Source organism: Antedon mediterranea, chromosome 10 (genome assembly GCF_964355755.1).
Source record: "Antedon mediterranea chromosome 10, ecAntMedi1.1, whole genome shotgun sequence".
NCBI lineage: Eukaryota > Metazoa > Echinodermata > Crinoidea > Comatulida > Antedonidae > Antedon > Antedon mediterranea.
In genome coordinates, this window is record NC_092679.1 from 22,033,271 (window position 1) to 22,061,161 (window position 27,891).

General features: G+C 33.9%; 1 protein-coding gene across 1 annotated transcript in view; it reads right to left on the reverse strand.

The window, feature by feature from the left end:
* Nucleotides 1-1,194: 1,194 nt before the first annotated feature.
* Nucleotides 1,195-27,891, reverse strand: part of LOC140060246 (uncharacterized) — a 68,378-nt gene continuing 41,681 nt past the window's right edge. The window contains exons 6-11 of the mRNA XM_072106378.1: nucleotides 24,250-24,418; nucleotides 10,084-10,211; nucleotides 9,533-9,717; nucleotides 9,076-9,182; nucleotides 8,224-8,368; nucleotides 1,195-7,063 (exon numbers count right to left, since the gene is read on the reverse strand). Of these exons, the coding sequence (XP_071962479.1) occupies nucleotides 4,327-7,063; nucleotides 8,224-8,368; nucleotides 9,076-9,182; nucleotides 9,533-9,717; nucleotides 10,084-10,211; nucleotides 24,250-24,418 (3,471 nt within the window). The 3' untranslated portion in view covers nucleotides 1,195-4,326. The remainder of the gene's footprint in view (nucleotides 7,064-8,223; nucleotides 8,369-9,075; nucleotides 9,183-9,532; nucleotides 9,718-10,083; nucleotides 10,212-24,249; nucleotides 24,419-27,891) is intronic.

Genomic DNA, 27,891 nt, shown 5'->3' on the forward strand with positions numbered 1-27,891 from the left:
TTTTTCACCATCCTTTCTATTTTTAACATTCCTGTTTTTCACCATCCTTTCTATTCCTAACATTCCTGTTTTTCACCATTCTTTTTATTCTTAACATTCCTGTTTTTCACCATCCTTTCTATTCTTAACATTCCTGTTTTTCACCATCCTTTCTATTCTTAACATTCCTGTTTTTCACCATCCTTTCTATTCCTAACATTCCTGTTTTTCACCATTCTTTTTATTCTTAACATTCCTGTTTTTCACCATTCTTTTTATTCTTAACATTCCTGTTTTTCACCATCCTTTTTATTCTTAACATTCCTGTTTTTCACCATCCTTTTTATTCTTAACATTCCTGTTTTTCACCATCCTTTCTCTTCTTAACATTCCTGTTTTTCACCATCCTTTCTCTTCTTAACATTCCTGTTTTTCACCATCATTTCTATTCTTAACATTCCTGTTTTTCACCATCCTTTCTATTTTTAACATTCCTGTTTTTCACCATCCTTTCTCTTTTTAACATTCCTGTTTTTCACCATCCTTTCTCTTAACATTCCTGTTTTTCACCATCCTTTCTATTCCTAACATTCCTGTTTTTCACCATTCTTTTTATTCCTAACATTCCTGTTTTTCACCATTCTTTTTATTCTTAACATTCCTGTTTTTCACCATCCTTTCTATTCTTAACATTCCTGTTTTTCACTATCCTTTCTATTCCTAACATTCCTGTTTTTCACCATTCTTTTTATTCTTAACATTCCTGTTTTTCACCATTCTTTTTATTCTTAACATTCCTGTTTTTCACCATCCTTTTTATTCTTAACATTCCTGTTTTTCACCATCCTTTCTATTCCTAACATTCCTGTTTTTCACCATCCTTTCTATTCTTAACATTCCTGTTTTTCACCATCCTTTCTATTAACATTCCTGTTTTTCACCATCCTTTCTATTCCTAACATTCCTGTTTTTCACCATCCTTTCTATTCCTAACATTCCTGTTTTTCACCATCCTTTCTCTTCTTAACATTCCCGTTTTTCACCATCCTTTCTCTTCTTAACATTCCTGTTTTTCACCATCCTTTCTATTCTTAACATTCCTGTTTTTCCTGTTTTTCACCATCCTTTCTCTTCTCAACATTCCTGTTTTTCACCATCCTTTCTCTTCTTAACATTCCTGTTTTTCACCATCCTTTCTATTCTTAACATTCCTGGTTCCTCATCATACACTACTGATCTAATGATCATTCTTTCTCTTCTCTTTACAATCCCTGTTTCACAACCATTCACTTATAGCAAGTAAACAACTTTAAAAACCACTGTAGGTTTAGTATACATTCATTTTTAATACCATCAGTTCATTGTTATGAACAGGATTATCACTACATTACCTACTGTAATTATTAATTACATGATCTAATTAATAATAATATACAGTACAGGACTAATTAAAGAAGTAAACAATACCGCTTTTGATACTGCTTTTACAAAAAAAGTCCAAACTATAAAAACAATCGTCCTAAAGTATCCAGTAGCAGAATATGCTTTTTATGTTATCTAAAATATGTTTGCAGCAAAAAATATGTATTAGTACTAATAAACGCAATGTGATAATTGGTCTCTTAGTAAAATCATAGACAATTATTATAAATGAATAGTATTCATGATTTAGTTCCATCATCAACAATTCTGTAAACGTCGATGTATTGATATGCAATTCATTATACACATTTTTACAGTGCTAACATAACATTATATTACAATATTATCTCTGGGCTATATGTTTATATAAAACTATCGATAACTTTAGAACAATTATACAAAACACTTCTTTAATTAGCTATAGGATTATTAATGGATATGATAATTAATTCAACACACAATTTTTCTTCTTAGTGACTACTCTTATCACCATATTAAAAAATGAGAATGACTTATAAACAAAAAAATATACATTTTTATAAACAAAACAGAAGAAAGGGTATGTTTAAAAACGAAAAATAAGGTTAAAAATGCAATCTTTTTAAATCTACTTAGGAATCATGTCAAAATTAATACTGCAGTTACTGCAGCAACTACTGCAATAACATATATTCAACCTGTTAGTGGCAGTTTCATCGCTGTTGGTTGTGAACTGAATAAAATAAAAAACTTTAAAAGAAAAATGTTTGTCTCACTGTAGAGGTTTTGTTTCTGCAACAAACAGTACAGTATCTATGTTTAGGTTAAAAAATGGACTTACTGCAGTAACTGCAGTAGGATAATTTTGACATGGTCCCTTATTGTATCCCACAGATCAGGTATATTACACATATATACAATTTGTACAAAATTCATTCAAATAAATGTCTCAATTTTAACATTACCATGACAATCCTGGTCACATGAATTGCACATAATATTTTCTATTCCCATTATGCTTTGTAATTAATAGATCATTAATATTAATTAAAAAATTCATTGTTAGTACCAAATTAATTATCAAAATATGTGGTACAGTTTCTAAACATTTTGGTACAAATCTAATGTACCTATTCACTGTGTAGTTCAATGTCTCCTCCTCTAAAAATAAAACAAAAACCTAACACAAACTCTTAAACTTTGTTAACTGTATGTGGGAGATCTAAAGCTCTGTCTACACTATCAAACTTAATGTGACAAAAAACGTGATGTTCACATATATGGACGCAATGACGTCATATCACTACCATATTTGGATACATCAAACTGTTTTGTCAAACTAGTTTGATAGTGTAGACAGAGCTATAAAGAGCCCAACAAAGAGTCAAAGGTTGGCTGTAGTTTTTGTTCATTTCACAGGAAAGTGTTCCTCTGAATAGGGGGTGTCCCAAAGTAGGAATTCCGCTGTAACAGATATTTGTAGTTAATATTAACCAATGCCCTTAAAATGTTTATAACAGCAAAAATAAACATATCGAAAAAAAAAATTATATATTTTTTTTCATAATGTATAACAAAAATCTTGATTATCCAATCAATAATCATTGTGCGTTCAACTATATCATAACCTTTGAACCCGTAATAATTTGGTGGTTTTTAAATCTCCCTAAGAAAAAAAGGAGGGTTTTAATTTGGAGAGAAAGCGTAATCACCCTAAATTGAATATTAAGCTGTATAAAGGAAAAGGTATTTATTGTGGTCCTCAAGCTGGAAACTGAGGACACTCAGATTAGACCCTCTACGGACCCACAGCAGACAGCCCATTCATTATTTCTATTAGGTTTAGTAGATTGTCAACAAACATGATGGTGGACATATTTTTTAAAGCCTTAATGGAAAACCAATATACACACACCACATCTTAACATTCAATGCCCATGTACTTATTTAAGGGCCAACAATGTAAATGAGCATAAAGCTGCATTCACACCTGCCAATTCATACGATTTTAAAAACAAAATGGCAGCATCTTGGTGTGAACATACCTTAAGCCTAATTGCATGGAAATGGGAGTAATAACTAATAAGTCAGTACATACAAATTTGCAGACTTTTATAACATAATGTGAAAGCCAAAGAGCAGCGGATCTGGAATTTTGAAATGAAGGGTAGAAGGGGAACTTAGCCCCTGCAACTGGATCTGTCTATTCCAAATACTTAAGGAAATATGTTGATATTAAAAATACTCCAACAATTCCAGTGTGAATGGATGCTTAGTAATAGGTGCACTGAAGCTGCAAAGTGCAACCATAGCCAAAAATGTCACAATCGTTAAAAGCTTTAGGCTGCAAGAGGTTGCACAACCCATTGACTTACCAGCAGTACTTGCAAACCAAAATTGAAACCTAAAATTATTAAGAAGCTGCATATCTATACACATATAAATGTATATTACATTTGACAGAAGAGAATTTCCAAACAGCAAAGTGATATTATAAACAATATATCTTTGCAACCAAAAGCATTGATGTCATCAGAACAAGTTGCATACAAGCTGAAGTAAAATAATTTTAGCTGCAAAGATTCAATTAAAAAATGTAGCTGCAACTGTGTATTAAATGATAAAACACTGCTCACATATATTTGTGCAACCAATTTTACACATCGGAAGAAAGAGCTAATTGTTAAACAATTACCAAACATTATAATACTTAATAGAATAGCAGCAACAACACTTACAAGCAAGTGGACAAATTAAAATCTGCATAAAACAAAAGTTTATCTTATTTATCAATTCCTGCACAAAATTACATATTTACAAATCATAATTAAAATATTCTTAGTTCTAAAAAATTATTCTCAGCAGTTAAAAAAAACCCAAATTGATCACATGATTGTAAAAAGCAGACTACATGTTGATGAGGATCAGTTAAACTGTTGATGAGAATCAGTTAAACTGTTGAAGTATGCAACTGTTAGCTGCGTGGTTAGCTGCAAAGAGGTCACAGTCCGTACTGTCTACTACATTTATCACTTGGTTCATGTGAAGAATCTCGTTGGGCTGCCGTATGTTCGGCATTTGCTGCTGCTGCAGTAACAGACTGTGTTGTTTATGGTTTTGTAAAGTGTAAGGCGGTGGCAGTCTGGAAGGTAAAGATGTTTGGCCATCATACTGTTGGAACTGGTTAGAGTCTTTGACAATGTTGTAAATAGCAGGTTGTTGTTGTTGTTGCTGCTGTATGTACATTGGCTGGTTCTGAGACATATTCATCATTTGAGAAGTTTGAGGCTGTGTAAAAGCCATTGGTTGTAAATTTGACAGATTCACCTGCTTCTCATGAGGTACCTGTCCATGGTATAACATATTGTTACTTATTTGTTTTCGCACTCCATTAGTTTGAACCACACGTTGCTGCGGCATATGATTCATAGGGTTTGATTTCATTTGTGGACCACTTAATATTTTGCGCATTTCTTCCTCGGGCACAAGCGGCACTGCTGGAGGTTGATGGTTGAACTGTACTGGTTGTTGTTGCTGATCCCTTGCTACTGGACTAACCATCATTGGCTGCTGTTGTGGCTGGAACATATGTGTTCTGGTTTGCTCAAAGTCTTCTCTCTGCATCTGCTGTCTTCTCAGAAATGTCTCCAGATGCTTCTCCTGTAGGTCCAATTTCTGTTGCTCATGTTTCTGTATTAAAAGTAATCTTTGGCGTTCCTGTTCCTCCTCAAGACTTTTTTGATGCTTCTGGAATTGCTCCAGCAATTGCTGATCCTCCATGTTGTTGTTCATCATTACAGGTCCCTGGACAACGTTTCCATTGGACAGAATATTGAAGTCACCTCCATGAGCTCCTTGTACATTTCCACTGCAGCCAGGTCGCGTGAGTAACGAATGAAGTATTGACGATTGTTTAGATTCTGAATCTAATTGCCCTGCCACACTAGTAGGTGAACTTTGATCTTTGATGTCAAGTTTTGATATACGATCTGTTACATGGGCTGTAGGAACTTGATGCAACATGTGACCAACATTGTGGTTTTGTGGAGCATTCATTCGTTGCTGGGCACCATTCACTCTTTGTGGTGTGACATTTACACCATTAATTCCTTGCGTACCATTAGTTTCTGAAGGAGTAACATTCAGTCCTTGAGTATTAACATTTAACTCTTGTGATGCATGTTTTACTCTTTGCGGAGTAACATTAATTCCTTGCGGAGTAACATTAATTCCTTGTGGAGAAACATTAAGTCTTTGCGGAGTAACATTAAGTCCTTGCGGAGTAACATTAAGTCCTTGTGGAGTAACATTAATTCCTTGTGGAGAAACATTAATTCTTTGAGAGTTCATATACGATGGTAAACTATGCACAGAGCCTTCTGGTGAGGCTGCCAATTGATTTTGTTCTCGTAAATAATCAAGGGAATCTGAAAGGGCATCATTTGTCGTTTGTCCATTCACATAACCTCTAGACTTATCACAAGATTCTTGTGGCAGCTGAGTGCCCGTCGATAAATCATGGTCTGTGGGCTCAGTAATGATAACGCCTTCATTATCAGCTGGTTTAGTTAAATCAAAAATACCAGCTGAGATCATTGCATCAGCAGCAGAATTGTCCATAATGTTTTCAATGTTATATTCCAGGGTAAAATTGGCAATATCTTCTGGAAGGCTAGAGCTTTGTGGTCTGTTAATTTTTGTAAATGTTACATTCATAAAGTTACTTTGACCACTATTAGGTGGAAATTTCATTTTCATTGCATCTTCCAAGGCAGTATTGGTATCAGTATTTGTATCACAGTTTTGCGGACAACTGGTTAGAAGCTTTTCAAGAATACCTGGCACTTTGCAAACATTCGCTTTATCAAACAAGTCGTCGTACTGTAGCGGACTGTCGACTGATTCCATCGTGATGCCAGGACTCATCAGCTGACTTAAGTTGTCAGGACTGTTGAGATTGAAAGATACACCAGCTGGAAGATTTCCTGGAATATCTGGTGATTCAGAACTTTGTAAGTCTTCCATAGTAATTTCCATCAAGTCATTGAAAACACTGTCCTCTTCTGCGATTGACAACATAGTAGTGCTTTTACTACTTTGATGCGTTTGAGTTTCCGGTGAGCCATGAGGGCTTTCATTGGAACTACCCTCTGAACTGTGTTCACTGTGCATTGGGGAACCTAATTGTTCAACAGGCCATATAGCCTCTTCCTTTAAGACAGGACAATTTATTTTATTGGATTCAACCTGTCCAACAACAGAAGGTTTATTGACAATTATTGGCTTCGTATTTGTGTTGACTACTGGGCCAGCTGCTGATGTAGATTGTTGGGCTGGGAAGGTATTAAACGACGCAGGTGATGATTTCTCAATACCAACATCCATTTCAATTGGACAATCATCCGTAACTTCTTGTTTCAGAAGTGCAGCAATGTTCAATGTTGGTGGAGGACAATAAGGCTTCTTGATAACAGCATTATCAAGAACCGGCTGCGGTATCAATTTAGCAATTTCAGCATCACACATTGTTGTCGATGACTCCGGAACCTCAATGATATCTGGAGAGGATGTGACTCTTGCCATCTCCATCATGTCAGATCCTGGTGAAGAAACTCCATTTCCAATAACAGTCTCATTATGTTGAAGACGTTCTAGCATAAGGAATTTCTCTCCTTCTTCTTGCCTGTTAAAAATAGATGAAAAAAAAATTAAGTTTCTTTTCCTACAAATGTGTATAAACTGGTGACACAAAAGTATAGATAGTAACAGCACCGTCATTGGCGTATAAATTTATCTATAAAGCTCTGTCTACACTATCAAAGTAGTTTGACAAAAAAAGTGATATGCCTAAATATGGTAGTGATATGCCCAAATATGGTAGTGAGTGATATGACATCATCGTGTCCCTACGCTCACGCTAGCCATTCGCGTTTTCGCAAATTGCGATTGAAGTTGTCAATTTGCGAAAAAAAATTTTTTAATCATTCGCAAAACTTGCGAAAATAATTTTTCCTTAAAAACTCAAAACTTCGTCCGCCTAGGCCCTAGCTAGGTTTCAAATATTAAAGTTGTATGTAAACCACAACGACTTCGCCGCCGTCGCCAGCCTATAATAAGTGACAGCGATGTAGCGTTACTTACCATCAACGACGTTTTTTCCGCTAGGAGGCCTATTTATTGTACAGGCGAATAGTTGTAAATCGCGTTATCTGTAAATGTACACGCGCCCAACTAAGGAGAATAATTGTAATTACGAACAAACAAACAAACTGCGCATGTGTACAGATGCAAATATCGCGCAATAACAAACCTGCTGCATGAACATTCCGACGTCGTCGTAGTTCGTTTTTGGTGTGTGTTACGATGTTTTCGTGAGTGAATAAGAATTATATTGTTTGTGATGAAAAACTTCATCCAGGCAGTCTGCATATGCTGATAATTGAAGCCAATCATACATGACTCGGCCGTGGCATAGATAGTCAACTATTGAGTAGACCTCCTTGGCCGTGGCGACTGGTATCGCGTCAGGCCGATTAGGCTGCAGTAGATAGGCCTAACATTTTTTAATGCGGTCATGTTTTATTTGTATTTTAATCACAAATTTTGAATGAATAAAAATAAAAACAATACAAGACAACAACCTACATATTTATTTGATGTATCTACCGTGAAATTTAGCCATTTTCATGGTTTATAAAATTTGCGAAAGAATTTGCAATTTTGCAAAAAAAAATCGACGACCTTTCGCAAGTTTTGCGAAAGCAAATTTGACCTTAGCGTTAGCGTAGTGTCCATATATGGGCACATCACATTTTGTTGTCACACTATGTTTGCTTTACTTACCCAATAACATAGTTCATGCAGACGACATACTGTGCCTCGTTGTTGGTATTGTAGATAATTGTTGCCTTTGTCTGCATCCAAACCCAGTCACCATTCTTACCAAGGAAACGGTAGTGTTTGGTAGAACTTGATCCTTTCACGATAACTAGAAAAGATGTTTAACAAAAATGTTAAGAAATGGTCACCTTTTTATTGAATGGTCAATGTAACAACCTGATGTGGTAGCTACTTTAAATCCTTAACTAAATTGAAAGAGATGCCAATTGTTCTGTTATCATGTCTAATAAACTTTACTATTGTTGAGTTCACACATGGTCACTATCACAATATATGTTGCCAAAGTCAGCGGCTTGTTCACACACACATTCACAATCACAATCTATGATAACTCAAATCATTGTCATCATTTTACCTGTAATCTTGATTGGACAGAAGTATACCAAGAGCTGATTGGCTTCTAAAGAAACTACTACTAAAGTGCTCCTGATCCGACTGATCAGTCTATTCCGAGCGATCACTATGGTAAGCTGTTAGCTCCCAATGTGGATCAAAGTTCACTTGTGCGAACCAGCCCTTTAAGGTTACATTTCTACTAATCTAAAGCTCTGTCCACACTATCAAAACTTTATGTGATAAAAAAATGTGATGTGCCCATATATGGACATGATGATGTCATATCACTGCCATATTTGGACACATCACACCTTTTTTTGTCAAACTAGCTTAATAGTGTAGTCAGAGCTTAACCCATCTATTGTCTTAAAGATTTTAAAACCCATTTAAATTGTTGGTATGCATTTGTTATTTTAATGGTTTTTCTGTTATAAATAAGTTTGAACGATTAGTACTTACGTTTGGCATGACAATCACTAACTTTGTTTGCGTCAAGAGGGTTATGGAATTGGTAAGCAGTCTTTCCTATTAGTTCTTGAGGTTCATACCCAATAAGTGTGATAATCCTAAATAATAAATAAAATCATATCATAGAAACAAAAGGAAAAAGACAACACCAGATAGGGGGAAATATTTGTACTAGGTTTCATTGATTCAAAGTTAGGATCCCTTTAGCGATGAGTTTAGTATTCAGTTTCAGCTAAAATTGTGTGATAAATTGTGACATTTTGAGATGGGATGTACGGGCCAGGGATTTAAACTACTAATTTCAGCAAGTCCTCGGAAATATTTGGTAGTGGAGCTGTAGTATGGTGGTTAATGTGATTGCCCACTTTGTGCTACGCCGTAAATTAGGCAGCTCTCTGTAAAGAAATATTAAAGAGCGACACCCCTCAGGACTGCCTATCTACCTTACCTATCATCACAGAAAGTAAAGCTCATATCCATTCCATGTCTACTCATAAACATATTGCCATCCATCCGCATCTCTACAACTGGTTGTGGCAGGATCGGCCGACAGAGGCATATTAAACCTTCAACGCTGTACCCTTTGCTATTGGATGAGCACTTGAGTTTGAGACGTCCAGAAAATTGTACAACCTATTTTAAAGCACACCAAATATAATTTAGTTACACAATTATTTTTATAATCAACATAGCTACTTTCTTTTTATCATTTACCATCATTATTATTTCTTAATTAATTTTTTTTTTAAAAGAAGGTATGTTTTCCGGAAGTTTGGAACTTGTTTTTGCCTGTTTTTACCGTTTAGTTTTCTGCTTATTTCATTTAAATCTCTATCTACATCAGGTCACTGATACCCACAGTATTGACATCTTTTTTATAGCAATCTGTAAGTTAGTTTGCTCATTTTGGAAAGGTTTGTTAGTGGATAAAAAATGAATTTCTAGCCCTGCTAGGTGATAAATGGTGTTGATATAGTTTTTGTTACCAGCTGTACTCACCCTGTAACCAACCACTTTCCCCTTGTTACTGGTTCCACGGCGTGAGTGCACTGACCGCATACGCAAGAAAAACTGCCTCTCCTGAACATAGTCCTTCAATGAATTGTTCTCCTCATTATCGTTGGCAGCTGTAAAAGAAAGGAGATAATGTGAATGATATATGATATATAGATTTATACTTTGTATAAATTTAACCTTTAACCTTTAACCCTTAACATGGTGGTTTATCAGATGCAACTTTGGCTCTTTGAAAGCTCAAGTATCCAAACAAAAAAAGCACTGATCTCACACTTGACCAGTATACTGTATTTGACCAATTATAGTATTAGTATTAAGTATTTCACTTAAGTTTGTTTGTTTGTTTGTTTGTTTGTTTTATCTTTATACTGGGTGACCTCTTCAGTCAAAGACTGATCTCCCAGAGGGCCCAGTTGGTGATCAGTGGCTGTGATGTACTAATACACCGGGGTAACCCCCTACTCGTCTCGAAAGATGTACTAGGTTCTTTAAAGTCTATAATTTTTTTTTTCTTATTTCGCTTGGTGAGACGGGTATTGGGAATATACTTGAGCATGGAGTTATACTCAGTTAACAGCAATACTGTAATATCTCAATGTACTATATCATATTCATTTCCCATCGATTTACAAAAAAAAAGGCCAGCCAAATCTATACATTACATTCCATAAATTAATTAAAATAAATAAACATTTTAACTGAAACTCTCTAGATACCAAAATGTCAAATTACTCAAACAACTAGCCATGACTTAAATATAATGATTAAACACTATTTGCAAATGGCTTTCTTGTCAGAGAGGAGAGTAAACAAATTGTTACTAGAAATAGTCAGGATTTTTATAAATTAAACATGCTGCGTCAAATGTTAGAGTTCAGACATTTACAACTAAATTTATGCTACACCATGATTAATGCAAGTGTATGTTAAACAAACCTGACAGCAGTTTATACATTACAATATGTGACAACACATATTGTGTACACAGAAAATATTTAAATGTCATTAAATGTCACTGACATCAAATTGCTTATTTGTTAAAACGCTTTATTAGTACAATACTAAATAAAACAAAAATAATCTGCAACCTTTATAACAAGCTAAAAAAATACTATGTACAGAAGGGCACAGTAGAACCCCCATTAAGGGGACACATTCTGGACCCAATAAAGTGTCCCCTTAATAGAGATATCATCTGTCTCAAAAGAGGGGTTTCACTGCATCAAATACAAAATCCTGTGTTAAAAAAAGACCTAAAACAAATGTGTTATTTTGAGAATTTTTTATATTAATTTTTCAAAATGTTTTACTTCAGTGGTAGTTATTGTGCAAGGCTTGCAAAATGAGAAGAAATATAAAAAAAAATGTTTTTTAATTGATGGAATACAATTTCAACTCTTAGAGGAAGACTTTATTTGTATATATGCCAACAAACATAAAATTACTTTACATAGTGTGCCATATAAAATGTTTCTTTCTTTGTAGTTACTTCAATAAAATTTGCTGCCTTAACTATTGGTTTTCTTTACTTTATAATAAATATTAATGCATTATAAAATAAATCATACTTGCAATATAATTTAAAATGGAAATTTTTTAATAAAATGAAAGACGTCCTCTTGGGTAATAACATGCTAAAGTAACAACACAATTTTTTAAAGGCCTAATTGGAGGCCTATTTATAATTGGAGGCCTAATTGGAGGCCTAATTGGAGGCCTATTTATAATTGGAGGCCTAATTATTGGAGGACATATTGTGCAACTTTCATTTATGCATTACTGTGTTTTATATATAGAAGTGTGTTGTTTTGTGTAAAACAGTTGCATTCAAAGCACTGGTCAAACCCATTGAGGAACAGACTACTTCCTGTCATCTGGTAAAAACATAAACAAGGGTCACAAACAGCCTGCACTGACCCATATCCAAACAAAACACCAATTGAATTTACACACAATATCTCTACTTTCGTTTTCACCAGAGCTGTTGATTGAACAACGAAGGGTTAAATCCAAGCTTTAGCATAGGAGTTGGTTAAAAGAAATAAAAGTTGTACATTGTAAAGCAATTTTGACTTTGGTTTCCTTGTTACTATTAATATTCATTTTTAGATGTTATGCAACAAGGATCATCCATCGCTTTAAATTTAAATTTTAGACTATCGGATGTATGACATCATCATACAGTACATGGCCATTTGAAATTGTGTTTGTAATTTTTCAAAATTTGAATTAATGGGAGTCACAATGTTACCAATTTGTCAAAAACTTTAGGTCATATGATTGCCAGAATATCTAATTTCTGTACACATTTTTGTTTGTATGGATCACCTAACTCGTCCTGGTGACGAGTTTAAATCTAATTTATATTTACAAAGATGTTTACTTGTTCTTTAGCCAATACCGCTTACAATTAAATTAAAATATGGTCATAATTTTTCATTTTTGGATTAAATAAATTTACATTGGCGACAGTAGATGATGCTATAAAATATTATATTCGTGAATAAAGAAAAATTGGTTAATTGTATAATAAAACTAATCTGATGTGCAGCATTTATCTTGAAATGATGGTCATTACCCACACAACACCGTTTGTTTGGTAGAATTATGGATGTCAAATGTTGGCACTGTTTTCAGTGTGACTTGACCTCATTTCGACCTAGGGTTAGAGTTGAAATGAAACCATGGTTGCGTTGAAGCTAAAAAATGCTACATGGAAATCGATTTAAGAATAATTTTTAATGATCGGAATCTATTAGTATTATGGTCTTTGAAACTGCTTGTAAAGGTCAGTTAATTTTTGTGTTGACCCATTTATGCTGGATTAAAAAATCTTTTCATGAACGATTTTAAACACATTCTCTTGTCCAATAGAAACAGGCCCTTACCTATCTTTTCATGAACTAATTTAAAACGTACTCTCTTGTCCAATAGAAACAGGCCCTTAATTTCTATTGTTACATAAGATTATAATATTACTGATAATGTTTTAAACAACAACTGGATTACTTTCTCTTCGTAATATCAGTTATTTAGGGCAATCCTCCTCAGACATTGGCAAGGCTGAATATAATGAGTCACAATAAGCCATTAGAGTTCATTTTGTCTGGCACTTTATCTACACACTTTAGTAGCTTAAACCCTTTCTAATACCATTCTATCATCGTAACATCCCAACTTACTTACGTACTTCCCATAGTTTAGTCTGAATGCACCTTAAGTAATTTGAAATGCATCCCAGACAATTACTATATATAGTTTTTTCAGTGTTTTTACTGCAGAAATGCTACAGTTTCTGTGGTATGGGTATTGCACCTACTGTACTTACTTATTTAATACTTACTTACTTATCAAAGTAATGATAATTATGTTGAGATTATTTGAGTAAAAAAAAATGTTTTTAAATAAAAATGTACAACATACAAACCTTGCTCCCCTCCCCTTGGAATATTCACTTGAAACAAAAGGCAATATTAAATATAATGTTTGAAAACTATGAACAACCAATAAAGGTGACATCCCTATTCAAACAACGTTTTATTGGGATGATATCCCCTTAATATAGGTTATTTATTTTGCATTGGAATATAATAAACAAAAATCCATATTATTAAAAAAACAGAATATAGATCACTTTTATAACAGGAAACTTATGTTTGTAAATCTGTAGTGTTGGATTTTAATATATTGATCCCATGGATTGACTGTTATATAAATATTAAATGAATAATACTGACCAATGGATTGATCAATGGATTAACTTTGGACCTTGACCAAGGTCATTTATTGGCAATAATGAATTTATCACCTTTTTGTGTGTTTTGCACAGAACATGTAAACTATGAATTAGTAACCAACAATAAATGTTATAAATGTAATTATAGAACTCCTTTTAAGGGGACATGTTTTGGACCCTCAATAATAGCGATGTCCTCTGAATAGAGTTTGCCAGGTTAACATATCTCCTTATTCGTTTCATTAGAAATTGTCTGCTAAATAGAGGTATCCCAAATATGGAGTTCTACTGTAAGTAGCTATTTACCACTATTTTTTTTACTTTATACTAAAAGGAATTATTAGTTAATTTATCATTTCATGAAAATACCAAACAGAAAGTGAACGATCTTTCATTACAACATAATAATAGCTAAAATAGCTAAAATGCACAAGTCCCTAGGAAATAGACAAAGAAAGTTCATTTTATAACAGCTAAAATGCGCAAGTCTCTAGAAAAATAACAAAAGACACATCATAGCTGAAAAGTCCCTTGCTAAATTATTATGCACTGACTTGATCCGCTTCGATATCGAAAGTAAAGCTGTAAAACGCATGAACGATTAGATTATTCTCTTGATCGTAGACCGTTTGGTAACGTACAGCTTTGTAGAGTTATCAATATCCTTGTTTTCGTTAGGGTCAGTCAACTGTTATCAGACTGATCACCTAATTATGATTGTTCAGTAAGCATTAGGTGAGTTGATTGATCCATAATAAGACAATCAAGAAATCCAGTTGACTTTAACTAGCTTTGAACAACAAAGTTGCTTGCTTTGTGTTCAGATGTTCTAGTGCAAAGTTCATTACTGTACATTGTATGTATACAGGACCAACAGCTTTATTTTTCATCTGAAGGATGAAGCACTGAGAGTAAAGCATCCTTCGGATACAAGCAATACACAGGTGGTCTTGTACCCATGACTCTTAGTCTTACATTCTTGTTGATTCCTTATCAAATTATTACCGTACCCATCGATTTACCAAAGATGGAATCTAGAATGATGCAATGCAATGCTATGGAGTTATGTAAGCCAAGAGTTGTAAGCCAAGAGTTATGTAAGTCTGGAGTAATGTAAGTCTGGAGTAATGTAAGTCTGGAGTTATGTAAGTCTGGAGTAATGTAAGTCTGGAGTAATGTAAGTATGGAGTAATCTGAGTCTGGAGTAATCTAAGTCTAGAGTATTCTAAGTCTGGAGTAATCTAAGTCTAGAGTATTCTAAGGCCCTGTTCAGACCCATGGCGTTAGACCGTTTTAGCGTACGACGCTAAAAGAATGTGTGTCTGAACAGTTGGGGATTAGCGTAAAACGCGTCGTACAACGGTTGTAGCGTTGTAGTGGAAAACGGTTGATAGTACCGTTTTAGCGTACGACGCTACTGTAAGTCAACGTTGTATCCAATCAGAACGTTTCCTGTTATGACGCGAAACAAGGTTTGACCTAGGCTGACATCTTTAGTGTATCGTCAATGTGTGAGATGGATTTCAATAACAAAAAGGCCAGAATAAATAAGGCCTAACTACACTACAAATACAACTGTTACAAAGGCTACAAACTACTATCAACTGATTACCATTATATTTTCTAACAAATGACATAAATACATGCACCTTGTATTTAAACATAGGGACTACGATCCCATCCGCTTTTAGGCCTAGCTAGGCCTAGAGCCATTCACGCATTTCATTCAGGGTGTCACGAAAGCTCAGACTACGAAAGCTCAGACCCCCTAAGACCTAAGATCACGAAAGCTAAGACCCAACACCTAAGATTACAAATATTTATCTTTCGCACCTGCCTTGTATTTTAACTCCCAACATTTATTCTGAATACCACACCTTAGAATTGGCACTTTCATGAAAAAGAATCACATAAAAAGTAACAAATACATTTTTAAATTGATGATTTTACAGACGTTTTTCTCGCACACAAAATGACTAGCCTACAGTACAGTAGGCCTACCCCATGGGCCATGTTCAATGTTTTTGTTTCTATGGAACGTCAAAAGAGCAAAAATTATATAGAGGGCTGAAAACTCTGTGGAGTCCATCTACAGTGTGGATGGAACAATGTAAAATTAAAATTGTAATGATAATAGTATAATCATGCAAGTAGGAAGAAATAAATACTGGCAAATAAATTTTAATTTAAAAATCATGATATGTTTTTTTGTTTCGTTTTCTTTCTGTTTTTATACTTGTACTATTATTGTTGCTCTTTTGGCGCTCCATAGAAACAAAAACATTGAGCATGGGGAGCTCGAGGAGTTACATTGTCATTACACAGTATACACAAAGAACTTATAACACAAGAATCTCCTGTTCGTCCGAAGCGCGTAACAATTTCGAAAGGCATTGTGGGATAGAATAAAGCTATGGGTGGAGCCATTGTGAGCCATGGAGTAGGGCGCCCGCATCAAATTAGAAAGTCAAAATCATAGAGGGGATCTGCTAATGCTCTAGGGGGGATAGAGTAATTGACTGAGGAGTAGGGCTCCCGCATCAAATTAGAAAGTCAAAATCATAGAGGGGATCTGCTAATACTCTAGGGGGGGTAGAGTAATTGACTTCCTAGTTTGGAGGGGGCGCTGCTCCATGCTGTGAAATGGCGTCGCCCAGTTTGACCTTTTAACCCTGTACTTCCGATACTGTGTTTTGAATGCAAATTGAAGAACAGGAGATTCTTGTGTTATAAGTTCTTTGGTATACAGTACAAAGAAACACATCTGTAAAATCATCAATTTAAAGGATTTATTTATTTGTTATTATGTGTTTCTCCTTCTGAAAGTACTTATAAGTCTTAATTTTAAAGTGTGGTGTTCAGGATAAAGTTAGTCAACAAATTTGGAGTCAAAATACAAGAAAGGCAGGTGCGTAAGAAAAACATCCTCTGAACCAACACAATGGAGTAAATATATACCAACAAACAACCCGTCAAGTTTGTTTGTTGTAAAGAAAAAATATACATTTACTCAACGGGCGAAAATAATGTGAGTTTATCTATGTTTTGCGGTAGTATTAAATTATATTTATGGTAATAAATGAAACCTACTGTGTTTAAAATTATGTATGGATAAACAAGTATTGTTTTTAAGCTGTAGTATATCTTAGTATTTGTAATCTTAGGTGTTGGGTCTTAGCTTTCGTGATCTTAGGTCTTAGGGGGTCTGAGCTTTCGTGGTCTGAGGTTTCGTGACACCCATTTCATTCAAGCTAAAAACTAGCCTGGGACATCAAGTCACTCATTCATACAAGGCAGACTAGACTGGACAAGTTTAATGCTGAAAACCCCCTAACTCCTAAAAAAATCAGTAAACAAACAAGGGGAGCTGTGTCCCTTTTATTAGCAAGTTAAGGGTTATTTTCAACCGACTGGACCAAAGAATATATATCTTTGACTGGACTGGATAGACTAATCACAATCATTTTTTTTCTTCATCATTACGAGGCCTGCTTTATTTTTGTAACACAAGAGCCTGGGGAAAATGTTTTTTACTACAAACAAAATAAAAACAATAGAAACAGAAATTTGGCTTTACTATATTTTTCTTAAATAAATGCTGAGGTATGTTTTATTTACGGCAAATTTTGTCATAATTGTAGGGCTGAGATCTAGGCCTATATACAGTGGAAATAATGATGAAAACACGTGGGTAAGAGCACATGAATATGCAACTAGAAACAACCTGGATGACGTACTTCCGTTGTAACGATAATCGTACGCTATGGGTCTGAACACCTCGTTTTTTTCTCTGCGGTTTGTAACGTGACCTTGATAGTAACGTTGTATGCTAAAACGCCATGAACAGGGCCTTAGGCTGGAGTAATGTATGTCTGGAATAATCTAAGGCTGGAGTAATGTATGTCTGGAGTTATATGTAAGTCTGGAGTAATGTAAGTCTGGAGTTATGTAAGTATGGAGTTATGTAAGTCTGGAGTTATGTAAGTATGGAGTTTCCCTAGGTGTAAGACAGAAGTAATGTAAATCTGGAATTATGTAAGGCTGGAATTTTGGGGTTAAAAAACAATCAAAATGTCTATAGTATGTATGCTTACTTTCAAGTCCCCAGATATGCCTGCCATGTCAGTGAACCGACATCAATCAAGTCATACAACAGGTAAACAAACATGACTGGAGAGCAAACAACGTCCAATGTTACTAGGAATAACCGCGCACAAAAAGGACTGACAACTCTTGAAATGAGTGAAACGTTTTAACTTTATTTATTCTAACAGATTAAAGTAGTTACCTATTAGTTTCTTAAATTTTTTTTTATTAAAGCCGGAAAATCAAATCATGTCTTTATCATTTAACCGAGAAATAGTATGGCAAGCCTCCAAAAATAGGCTGCACATTCTGTCTAATTCAAATTGCAAAAAAAAAATAATTATAGACCAAGTTGGCGCGTGTTCAATTTCTTGGATAGTGCATTTGACTTTCGTTTCTACTGGGTGGAAAAAAAGACGGACAACTGGGAAAAAAAAGAGTATTGTGAACAAAATAAACGACTCTCATTTGTGAAGTTGGGCAGATGGTTGTCGACCTCATAAATGAACTCTGACATTCTTATAATAAGGTATATTTATTTGAATTTCAAGTAAGCAATGCATTTCCATTGTTTTGGAGAAATAATTTTAATATTGGTTCTTTGGCATCAGTTAAACGTATAGGTATTCAATAGGCAAATTTAAAAGGTTGATTTGATTGGAAAAGGTACCCGACTATTAGCGTCCTCTGAATAGGGATGCCCGAAAGGAGAGGTTCCACTGTATGTCAATTTGAAAGAGATTGCAGTTTCCTATCTAAACCTCTGAAACAATTCTTAAGCTCTGTGTACGCTATCAAACTAGTTTAAAAAAAAGTTGGAAGTTCGCAAATATGGTAGTGATATGCTCAAATATAGTAGTGATATGTCATCGTGTCCATATATGGCCACATCACATTATTTTGTCACATAAAGTTCATAAAGAGTAGAAGGCAATTCCTTTAATAGTGAACCCCTGGAATAAGTTCCTATCTAAATGTCCAAGCAACACACATTGCAATACCTTGTCTACTACGCATAATGATATGAAAGCCTCGAAAATCAATTCACAACCAACTATTCAACCATGTAAGCCAATAAAGTAACACCAACAAATCAAGACAAATTGGATCTCTTTCTTTAATAGTTACCCTGGATTTTTGACCAGAATTTTATTTTTAACTACTGTAGTCCATAATCTGTAATCTGCTAATTTCCATACAGAGAAGTAGAGTGGTACTAAAAGAATACATCACACAGACTATTAATAGGACTGTATTTTGTATGAAAACACAACCCTGGATACATTATGAAAAAACTGCAGTAATTGTTCAGTGAGTTACCCTGGCTATTTGACCAGAATTTTAACTATTGTACAGTAGTCTATAATTTGCTAATGTCCATTTGCAGAGAAGTAGAATTATAATAAAATAGGCTACTAAAAAATACATCACACAGACTATTAATAGGACTGATTTTTGTATGAAAACACAACCCTGGATATATTATGCAAAAACTGCTATACAGTAATTGTTCAGTGAGTTACCCTGGCTTTTTTGACAAGAATTTTAACTACTGTATAGTATTCCATAATTTGCTAATGTCCATTTGCAACAGAGAAGTAGAATGGTAATAAAATAGGCTACTAAAACATACACACAATACAGAGTAATGTACTCCAATAGGATCACTGTATTTTGTATGAAAATACAACCCTGGATATATTATTATGCAATAACTGCTGTATGTACAGTAATTGTACGAAACTGATTAATTCCTGATAAATGTCACAAGAGAAAGGAGCCAATTGTTTTCTTTTTTTGAGAGAGGAAAGACATTTTGAACAGTTACCAAAAGTGTCTTATTAGATTTGAACCAATCACCCAGATGAGTTAGGTAATCCATGCAAATACACATTGAAATATAATGTCGTGTTAATTTCTCATTAAAAAATATAATAAATATTAATACCCAAGGAAATACAGTTATTGTAAAACACGGTTTTAAAACAGTATTTTCCTTGCCCAAAGAAACAAGCCATAAGACAATTACTAGGATCTCTATTCAGACGTCCCCACCCTCATAATTTTTTCAGGAGCCTCCCGAATTCATCATTCATCATATTCGTTAAAAACGTGTCAAATTCATTCGTTAAAAACGTGTCAAATTTATTCGTTAACAATAATGTAAACCTCTCAACCTGGCGGTTGGAACGTCTGATTTTATTTTCAATCTATGATTTCATAATGAAAGGTCAGATGAAGGTCAGTTTTGATTTCAGTTTTGTGGTTAAAAATTGTGGCAAAAGGTAATCATATAGGAATGCTAATAAGGACACCTGATACTGTGAACTTACTACACACTGGCTATGAACTCTAAAAAGACCCACAAGCAAAAGTTCTAAAAAAGAAAGAGGTAAGGAAAGGTATTAACAATTAAACAATACCACCTGAGGTCTTTGTTAACCCAATTGTTATGTCATTAATCTCATTTTTAAAGCGATCCTTTTAAAATGGTTTTACAATATTTTCATAATTATTAATAGTACATAATAATATTGAAATGGATATTAAGGCCAGTATAAAAAAACAAATCAATTATAAAAAATTGTATAATTGCAATAATTAGTGATGAACATCATTAAACCAAAATAAATGTTTATAAATTTAATATAGATAGATGATGATAATGATTATAATAATAATAATGATGATGACGATGACGATGATGATGATGAAGATTTTATTTATTTCTTTATTCTGATATAAAATCAATAGGATAAAAACACAAAAAAGTACCGAGACGGCAAACTTATTTCCATTGATAATGATGATGATCATGATATGATGACGACTATGATGATTATAATGATGGCCTGCCATGTTTCCTACTGAAAAAATGTCAATAGTGACATTGACAAAAGCTCTGTCTACACTATCAAACTTTATGTGACAACAAAACATGTGCCCATATATGGACATGATGCATATCACTACCATAGTTTAGCATATCATTATCACTACCATATTGGGGCACGTCACGCTTTTTTTGTCAAAATAGTTTGATATTGTATATGCTGGTAGATTTAAGTTATTTATTATAAAAGACATCTTATACTGCTGCAATAAATCATTAACCGACAGCAGTTCGTTAAAGAGATAAATAACTGCAATTTTGAACAATAACAAATTATTAATACATAATAATTTAAATAATCAACATTAAAAAATATATAAAATATAAAGACCAACAAGTTAAAGTAGGGAAAATACCAATATCAAGAGTTACAATACTTTCACACACTAAGTGTAATGAAAACGTTGTGTAAAAACCTCGCTAGGAAGATCCACTCAAAGATACCAATAGTTGTATTTCGGGACTCGGCCACAAGATTTTACATCAATGAATATTCTTTCATATGTTTTAGACCAAGTTAAAAATCTCAAACATTTTGAAAGATTTTCAAGAGTCCATGTGAATCAGTATTAAATTGCTGGAAAGATAACAACGGATCATACTGTATAACAACTTGGAAAAGTCTTGTAATATAAAAATTTAAATGGTTGGAGTCAAATTGAAACATTCAGGAAAATACAGTAAAGCTCTGTCTATACTATCAAACTTTATGTGACAAAAAATGTGATGTGCCCATATATTGACATGATGATGTCATATCACTATATTTGGGCATATCACTACCATATGTGGGCATATCACCACCATATTTGGGCACATCATTGGGAAGAGTTTTAACACATTTGTAAAACTAGAATTCTTAGTCAATAAAAAATATTATGAGGCGCCATTTGTTAACCTGGTATAATAACTAGGCCGAGCTACTGTACATCACTTAAAGTTGACGACATGCTATTTTCTATCCTTAAAACGTTCATTAAGATCACTATAAATACAAAGTGAAGGCATAACATGATCATCAAAGAAATAAAATAGGGTGAATACATTATACAGTACTTTTCATATTCTTTTAAATGCAACAATACTTTTTTTTGGAAGGATAATATATACTGTAATTCTAAATTGTATTTTGTATGTCTGTTGAGGAAAGAACAAACCGGTTTTTAAACTATCTGGGTCTCGGATAAAAAAAGTTAAATTTGAACTTGATATGGCATGATGTTTAGTGAATGATGTTGAATAATGTTTTAGACGTACTGTAAGTCAAAGATGCTCTCCAGGTAGAATGCCATCCTGAAATGAGTGTGTCGTCTTATAGTAATTAGTAATTTTTGTGTTAAATATATACGTAATTTAACTTTCTATAAACCAGAGATTCTAAAATAAAAGATTTTTGTGTAATATATTACAGTATAATGTTATTATCTTCTATTCTGAGACAGCCTTGATGTCCTAGCAACAAGAAACAGAAAGCCAAAACCATGAACTTCAACTCCCAGGCCATTAAAGCCCATTGACAAGAACAATCAACTAGTTGAACTACGGTATTGTGGTTAGGTGCTTACCCTTTAATCTTAATGCTTTGGTTCATATCATTTTATTGTCTGAAATACTTGTTCTAAAAACTAATATTGTTTGATTATTCTGATTAAACTACAAGAAACTAATTTCTAAATTTTATTTATTCTAAAGTTCATTTATTTTATTTTAAAATTAACTCTACAGATGTTTTAGAAAAATATCAAAGACTTTTTCTAATTAAAATAAAAAGAAATTTAATGACAAATTTTGAAAGAACAACATTTTTTCTTTCCTTTAGAAATCAGTCCTTTAAAAATCCTATAAGAATCAATTTTATGTTAATTGGTATGATGATATAATCCATGGTTTATTGGAACGCGGCCTTTGATTAAACAAATTACAACAACTGGTTTAAGTTTTAAATTATGATATTTAACGAAAGTTAACAATGCATGAAATAATACTATAATAAGTTTTCCACCAAAAAGAGTGGGATTAACCTTTGTACATTCATTATGTATTTATTATTAGATGGCTTGACAGTATTTTTTCTTCTTCAAGTGTTAACCTCTAACTGTCAAAGACGACGAAGGTCAGCTAATAATCCTACAGCCTTGTATATATTATTATTAATAAAGTAGATTATGCAATGAATTACAAAATAATAAAAAAATGAGGGTATCTTGCAATATGTTTTAAGGCTTTAATCTCTGTTTGTGTACCAACATGAAATTTTGATTGACCAAATGAATAATAATTTAACATTAATTTGGTGGGTGAACAACCTAAATTGGGAATAACACAAGCAATAAATGTATGGCAGGCTGAGGTTGCTAAAATATTATAAAGCAAGTTTTTTTGCTTAAATTAAAAGGCACAGACTTTGGTTTGTATGCAGCTATTTTGGTTTTGTAAATTTGGTCTAGGCCTGGTCTAGAGCATACTGGACTCACGGCTTTAAGGGTACAATTTCCTTAACAATGTGGGGGAATAACCTGTGTCTTGCAGAATACAACAATTTTGTGTCGAGTGCTGCCACCAAACGGCGCTCATTAGTCTGCCCACAACAGCAGAAGCTGAATAGACCAGTACACCAGAGTACACTCCCTATGCAGGGGATTTGTTGGATTCTGAAGGTGTCCAATTACAGGGGTTGCGATATCAAATCAAGGCAAACAAAGCCAGAACGATTATATTCAAATATGGAGCGTCGATAATATTCCGGGTTGATAAAGAGTTTATAAGTCACGTTTTTTTTTTTGCTCTATTATTGCTATAAGAACCAAGATTTTAAACTTTGTATGCCTCATTCAAAATCACAACCGCAGCAACAATAGCTCTTGTTTACAAGCTTGGTGATTTCTGAGTGAATGGTGACACACAATGGGTGTAATTTAAGGGTTGCCTCCCCACTCTATTCTAGTGACCTTGATTCTCGAGTGCAATTTTCGGTTTCAATATCTTACAATGAAAGCTTTTTCCAGTTTAAAATATTTATTTTTTTAATGATTGTAACTATGCTGGCCTAATTATTGTAACCTGGTGAATTCAGAAGATCTTTAGAATTAAAATAAAAATTAAATAAGACTCACTCACTCCCTAGATGTACATGTAATGTGTTATTTTATGCCATGGCGCAATGGTTATAGTGGAGTTGTTTCCGTCATGTCAGGAAACTGGGACCAGTAGCTAAGCTTAGGTGCATAGGATAGTCGCAAACTATACCATTTATGGAGAGGGAGAAACCTATACTGGGACAGTAGCTAAACTTGCGTAGTCGCAGACTATACCATTTATGGATAGGGGTTATTATGAAGGAAAAACCATTACTGAAACTAGTTAGCTAAACTTATAGAGCATGCATAGTCACAGACTATAGTCCATTTACGGATAGTTAGAAAGCTATACTTACCATCCTCATCTACCAGGTTGACACTCATTGAGGTCGGAGCATCATCATCAACTAACCCATAACCTTTGAATGTTTGTCGGCCGGGTATTTTAACTTGGAACTGTTTCTTAAGTTGATTGTGGTCGTCCTTATGAATGTAATCAATAATACTATTTCCAATCATATCATGCTAAAAGGAAATTGAGGAGAAAAAAAATAATTTAAATTCTGTTTTTTTTTGTTAAGCTCTGTCTACACTATCAAAAAAAGTTTGATGTGCCAAAATATGGTAATGATATGCTGAAATATGTTAGCGATATGACATCATTATGTCCAAATATGGACACATCACATTTTATTGTCACATCAAGTTTGATAGTGTACAGAGCTATAGTAAACAGGTACAATACTATCAACTCTGATGAAATCACAATTTTTATAATATACATAAGTAGTAGAAGTATGAGTGGAGTTGTGGCTTGGTGGTTATGATGCTTGGCTACCACTCCAATGGTCCTGGGTTCAAGTCCCGTCACATGTCAGGATCTTTTCTAAGGACCAAATTACTCTACTCCCAAAGACTTGTAATAAGACTTTGTTTATGTAGAGCATCTTGTGTATATGTTTGGCTTGTGAACCTCTGAGGGTCCCTAATGATCAGCAATAAAAAAAAAGAACCTATATTAAGGGGACACCTTCGGGATGCAACAAAGTGTTCCCTTAATAGGGGACAAAGTGTCCCCTTAATAGGGGTTGGTACAGTATATATACCCCCATTGTTTATTTTATGTGTAAAGCCTGTTTCCCACTAGAGACGCAACACAACGGGCGTAGAAGGAACAGAAGCAAGTTGACCAATGGCAACTGATAGTTTTAATAACATGAATTGCGCTTACGTCCTTGTGTTACGTCCAAGCATTAAGCATCTCCTTAATAGTGATGTCCCTTTAATAGGCGCGTGTCCCTGAATAGGTATCATAAAGGAGGGGTTCTACTACTATAATTAGATTAAACGGGAAGGCGCCAATTAAAGAGATATAGTACAAGAAAACAGAATATCTTATGTAAAAGGAAAACATTTGCTACAAATATATTCAAAATCTCCAACAAGGGACAACATAGCATTTTTAATGATGCAAGTTTACAAAGGCAGTTAATAACTAGTTTTGAAGATGTTATTTTCCAGTCTATTTCACATGCATATTTTTGTTACGTTACGACCTACTTTACTAGCAATTAACCTATTTCTGTCAATGATTATGTTTTGTTAAATGGTGGTATGTAAAAAAAGGGGATTTAACACTAATCACACTTACAGTGTTTAATATACCATGTTTATAAAAAAAAGAAACCCCCAAACAAAACAAAATACATAAATACATTATATTATCATCCATTTCAAATTAAAAATGTTTACATATTTTTTTGTCTGTTCTTTGATGCAAAGTTTTGCGTTTTGTTTAATTCGATATTTTTGATGGATACGATATATTTTCATTAAGTATAATAATACAAGTTTTGTATAAGTCAACTAATTGTAAAGTTGCAATAAAAGTATTTTATTATCAAAGACACTAATAAAACTTTAAGTGGCCAAGCTAAAACAAACAAAATGTCTTCTCCAGATTTCCTTATATTAAAATAAGAGTATTTAACCTGTGAACGACTAAGGTTTAAAATGACAACCTTTACAATTCATTTATTTTGCAGAAGACATCTATAATACAATCACAAATACAAACACTGACACCAGTCTTGCGGATTGTTGAAAATTCTATTTTATATTTTTAATCTTCTATAAAACCTAATTCTAAATAGCTAACTGCATTAGTCATATTTAAAAATGTCTTTAAGAGGATAATTCTTTGATCTGCGTCATTATGTAATAATCATTTAAGTGTCATTATCGCATTGAAAAGAAATCAATTTTTTTTTTTTACAGTTCAACTGTACACAGTAGAACCACTCCTTTTGGACACTGGTAGGGGCAACTCAACGAACAAGGGGCAACTCGACGAACAAGGGGCAACTCGACGAACAAGGGGCAACTCGACAAACAAGGGGCAACTCGACAAACAAGGGGCAACTCGACGAACAAGGGGAAACTCGACGAACAAGGGGCAACTCGACGAACAAGGGGCAACTCGACGAACAAGGGGCAACTCGACGAACAAGGGGCAACTCGACGAACAAGGGGCAACTCGACGAACAAGGGGAAACTCGACGAACAAGGGGAAACTCGACGAACAAGGGGCAACTCGACGAACAAGGGGCAACTCGACGAACAAGGGGCAACTCGACGAACAAGGGGCAACTCGACGAACAAGGGGCAACTCGACGAACAAGGGGCAACTCGACGAACAAGGGGGAACTCGACGAACAAGGGGGAACTCGACGAACAAGGGGGAACTCGACGAACAAGGGGCAACTCGACGAACAAGGGGCAACTCGACGAACAAGGGGCAACTCGACGAACAAGGGGCAACTCGACGAACAAGGGGCAACATGTGTTTTACAATAATTTATTCTTGTTGTTAAAGTTGTTGATATAAATAACTTCTTATACCTTCTTATCTTTTTTAAAGGGTCTCTTGAGTTCCCGTTTCCATACCTTCTTGATTTTTTATGGAATAAATTGATTTTAATTGATTGTTTTGACATTGCCACTAATAATAACACCCATTCAAGGGATACTCCAATTAAAGGGACACTTTTTGGGTTCTGATGATAATACAGCAATAATGGCTGTGTGAAACATTGCTGCTTATTTATTTCACAATATTCATTAATCTTTAAACAATTTGAACATAAATGTAATTACGTAAATAGTTCCTTCACTGTTAAATTAATATTTTATGTTCCTAAAGATTTAATGAATATTGTATTTAATAATTTACGAAAATTAATAAATAAAAATTAAAAAATTGGATTTAAGTAAAATGGAAACGAAAAATATATCAAAAACAATAAATTTGACATTTTTCTGAAGGATGAAATTATAGAAATTATAATATGATTTATTGAAACATTTTTGCAATAATTTGTCAAGTGTACTATAAAGTTTATGATTAATTAAAGGACGTTTGCTTCCTAAAAGCCTACAGCAGTTAAAGTCTACGTTCTTAAAATTGAAACGCAGATAAGTACTTTAAAAACGGACAATATTTTATAGATTTCTTAGTCACGTTTAGATTTCGAAAACGTTTGCTTCAAAACTGAAGTTGGAGTCGGAGGAACTATGTGTCGTCAAAAACTTGTCAAATAAGGATAAAATACATTCTGAAGCATGAAATATGATCAGAATGTGTTTAAGAAATGTACAAAATGTTAAACGAGACGCTTGTACGACGTCGAACTCTTGACCTTTCGGTCACAGATAAGGCGTAACAAAATGTAATATGTAGTCTAGTTTTTTTTCGGTTATCGGCTTGGTTGGAGTTGTCATTTTCAATTTGTGTCATTTTTATTCCTTTAGTAAGTTTTGCACTATGATCAATTGTGTGACTAAATTTAATTCAATCAATTATGTGCTCATTGGAAATGTGATTCATGTGATTTTTTAATTTAAATTTTCTTTATACTAAAAAATAAAGATAATTAATGTAATCAGGCTATCAAGATTAAAAAACAAAAAGAAAATTAAAAGCCACACAATTTATGAGT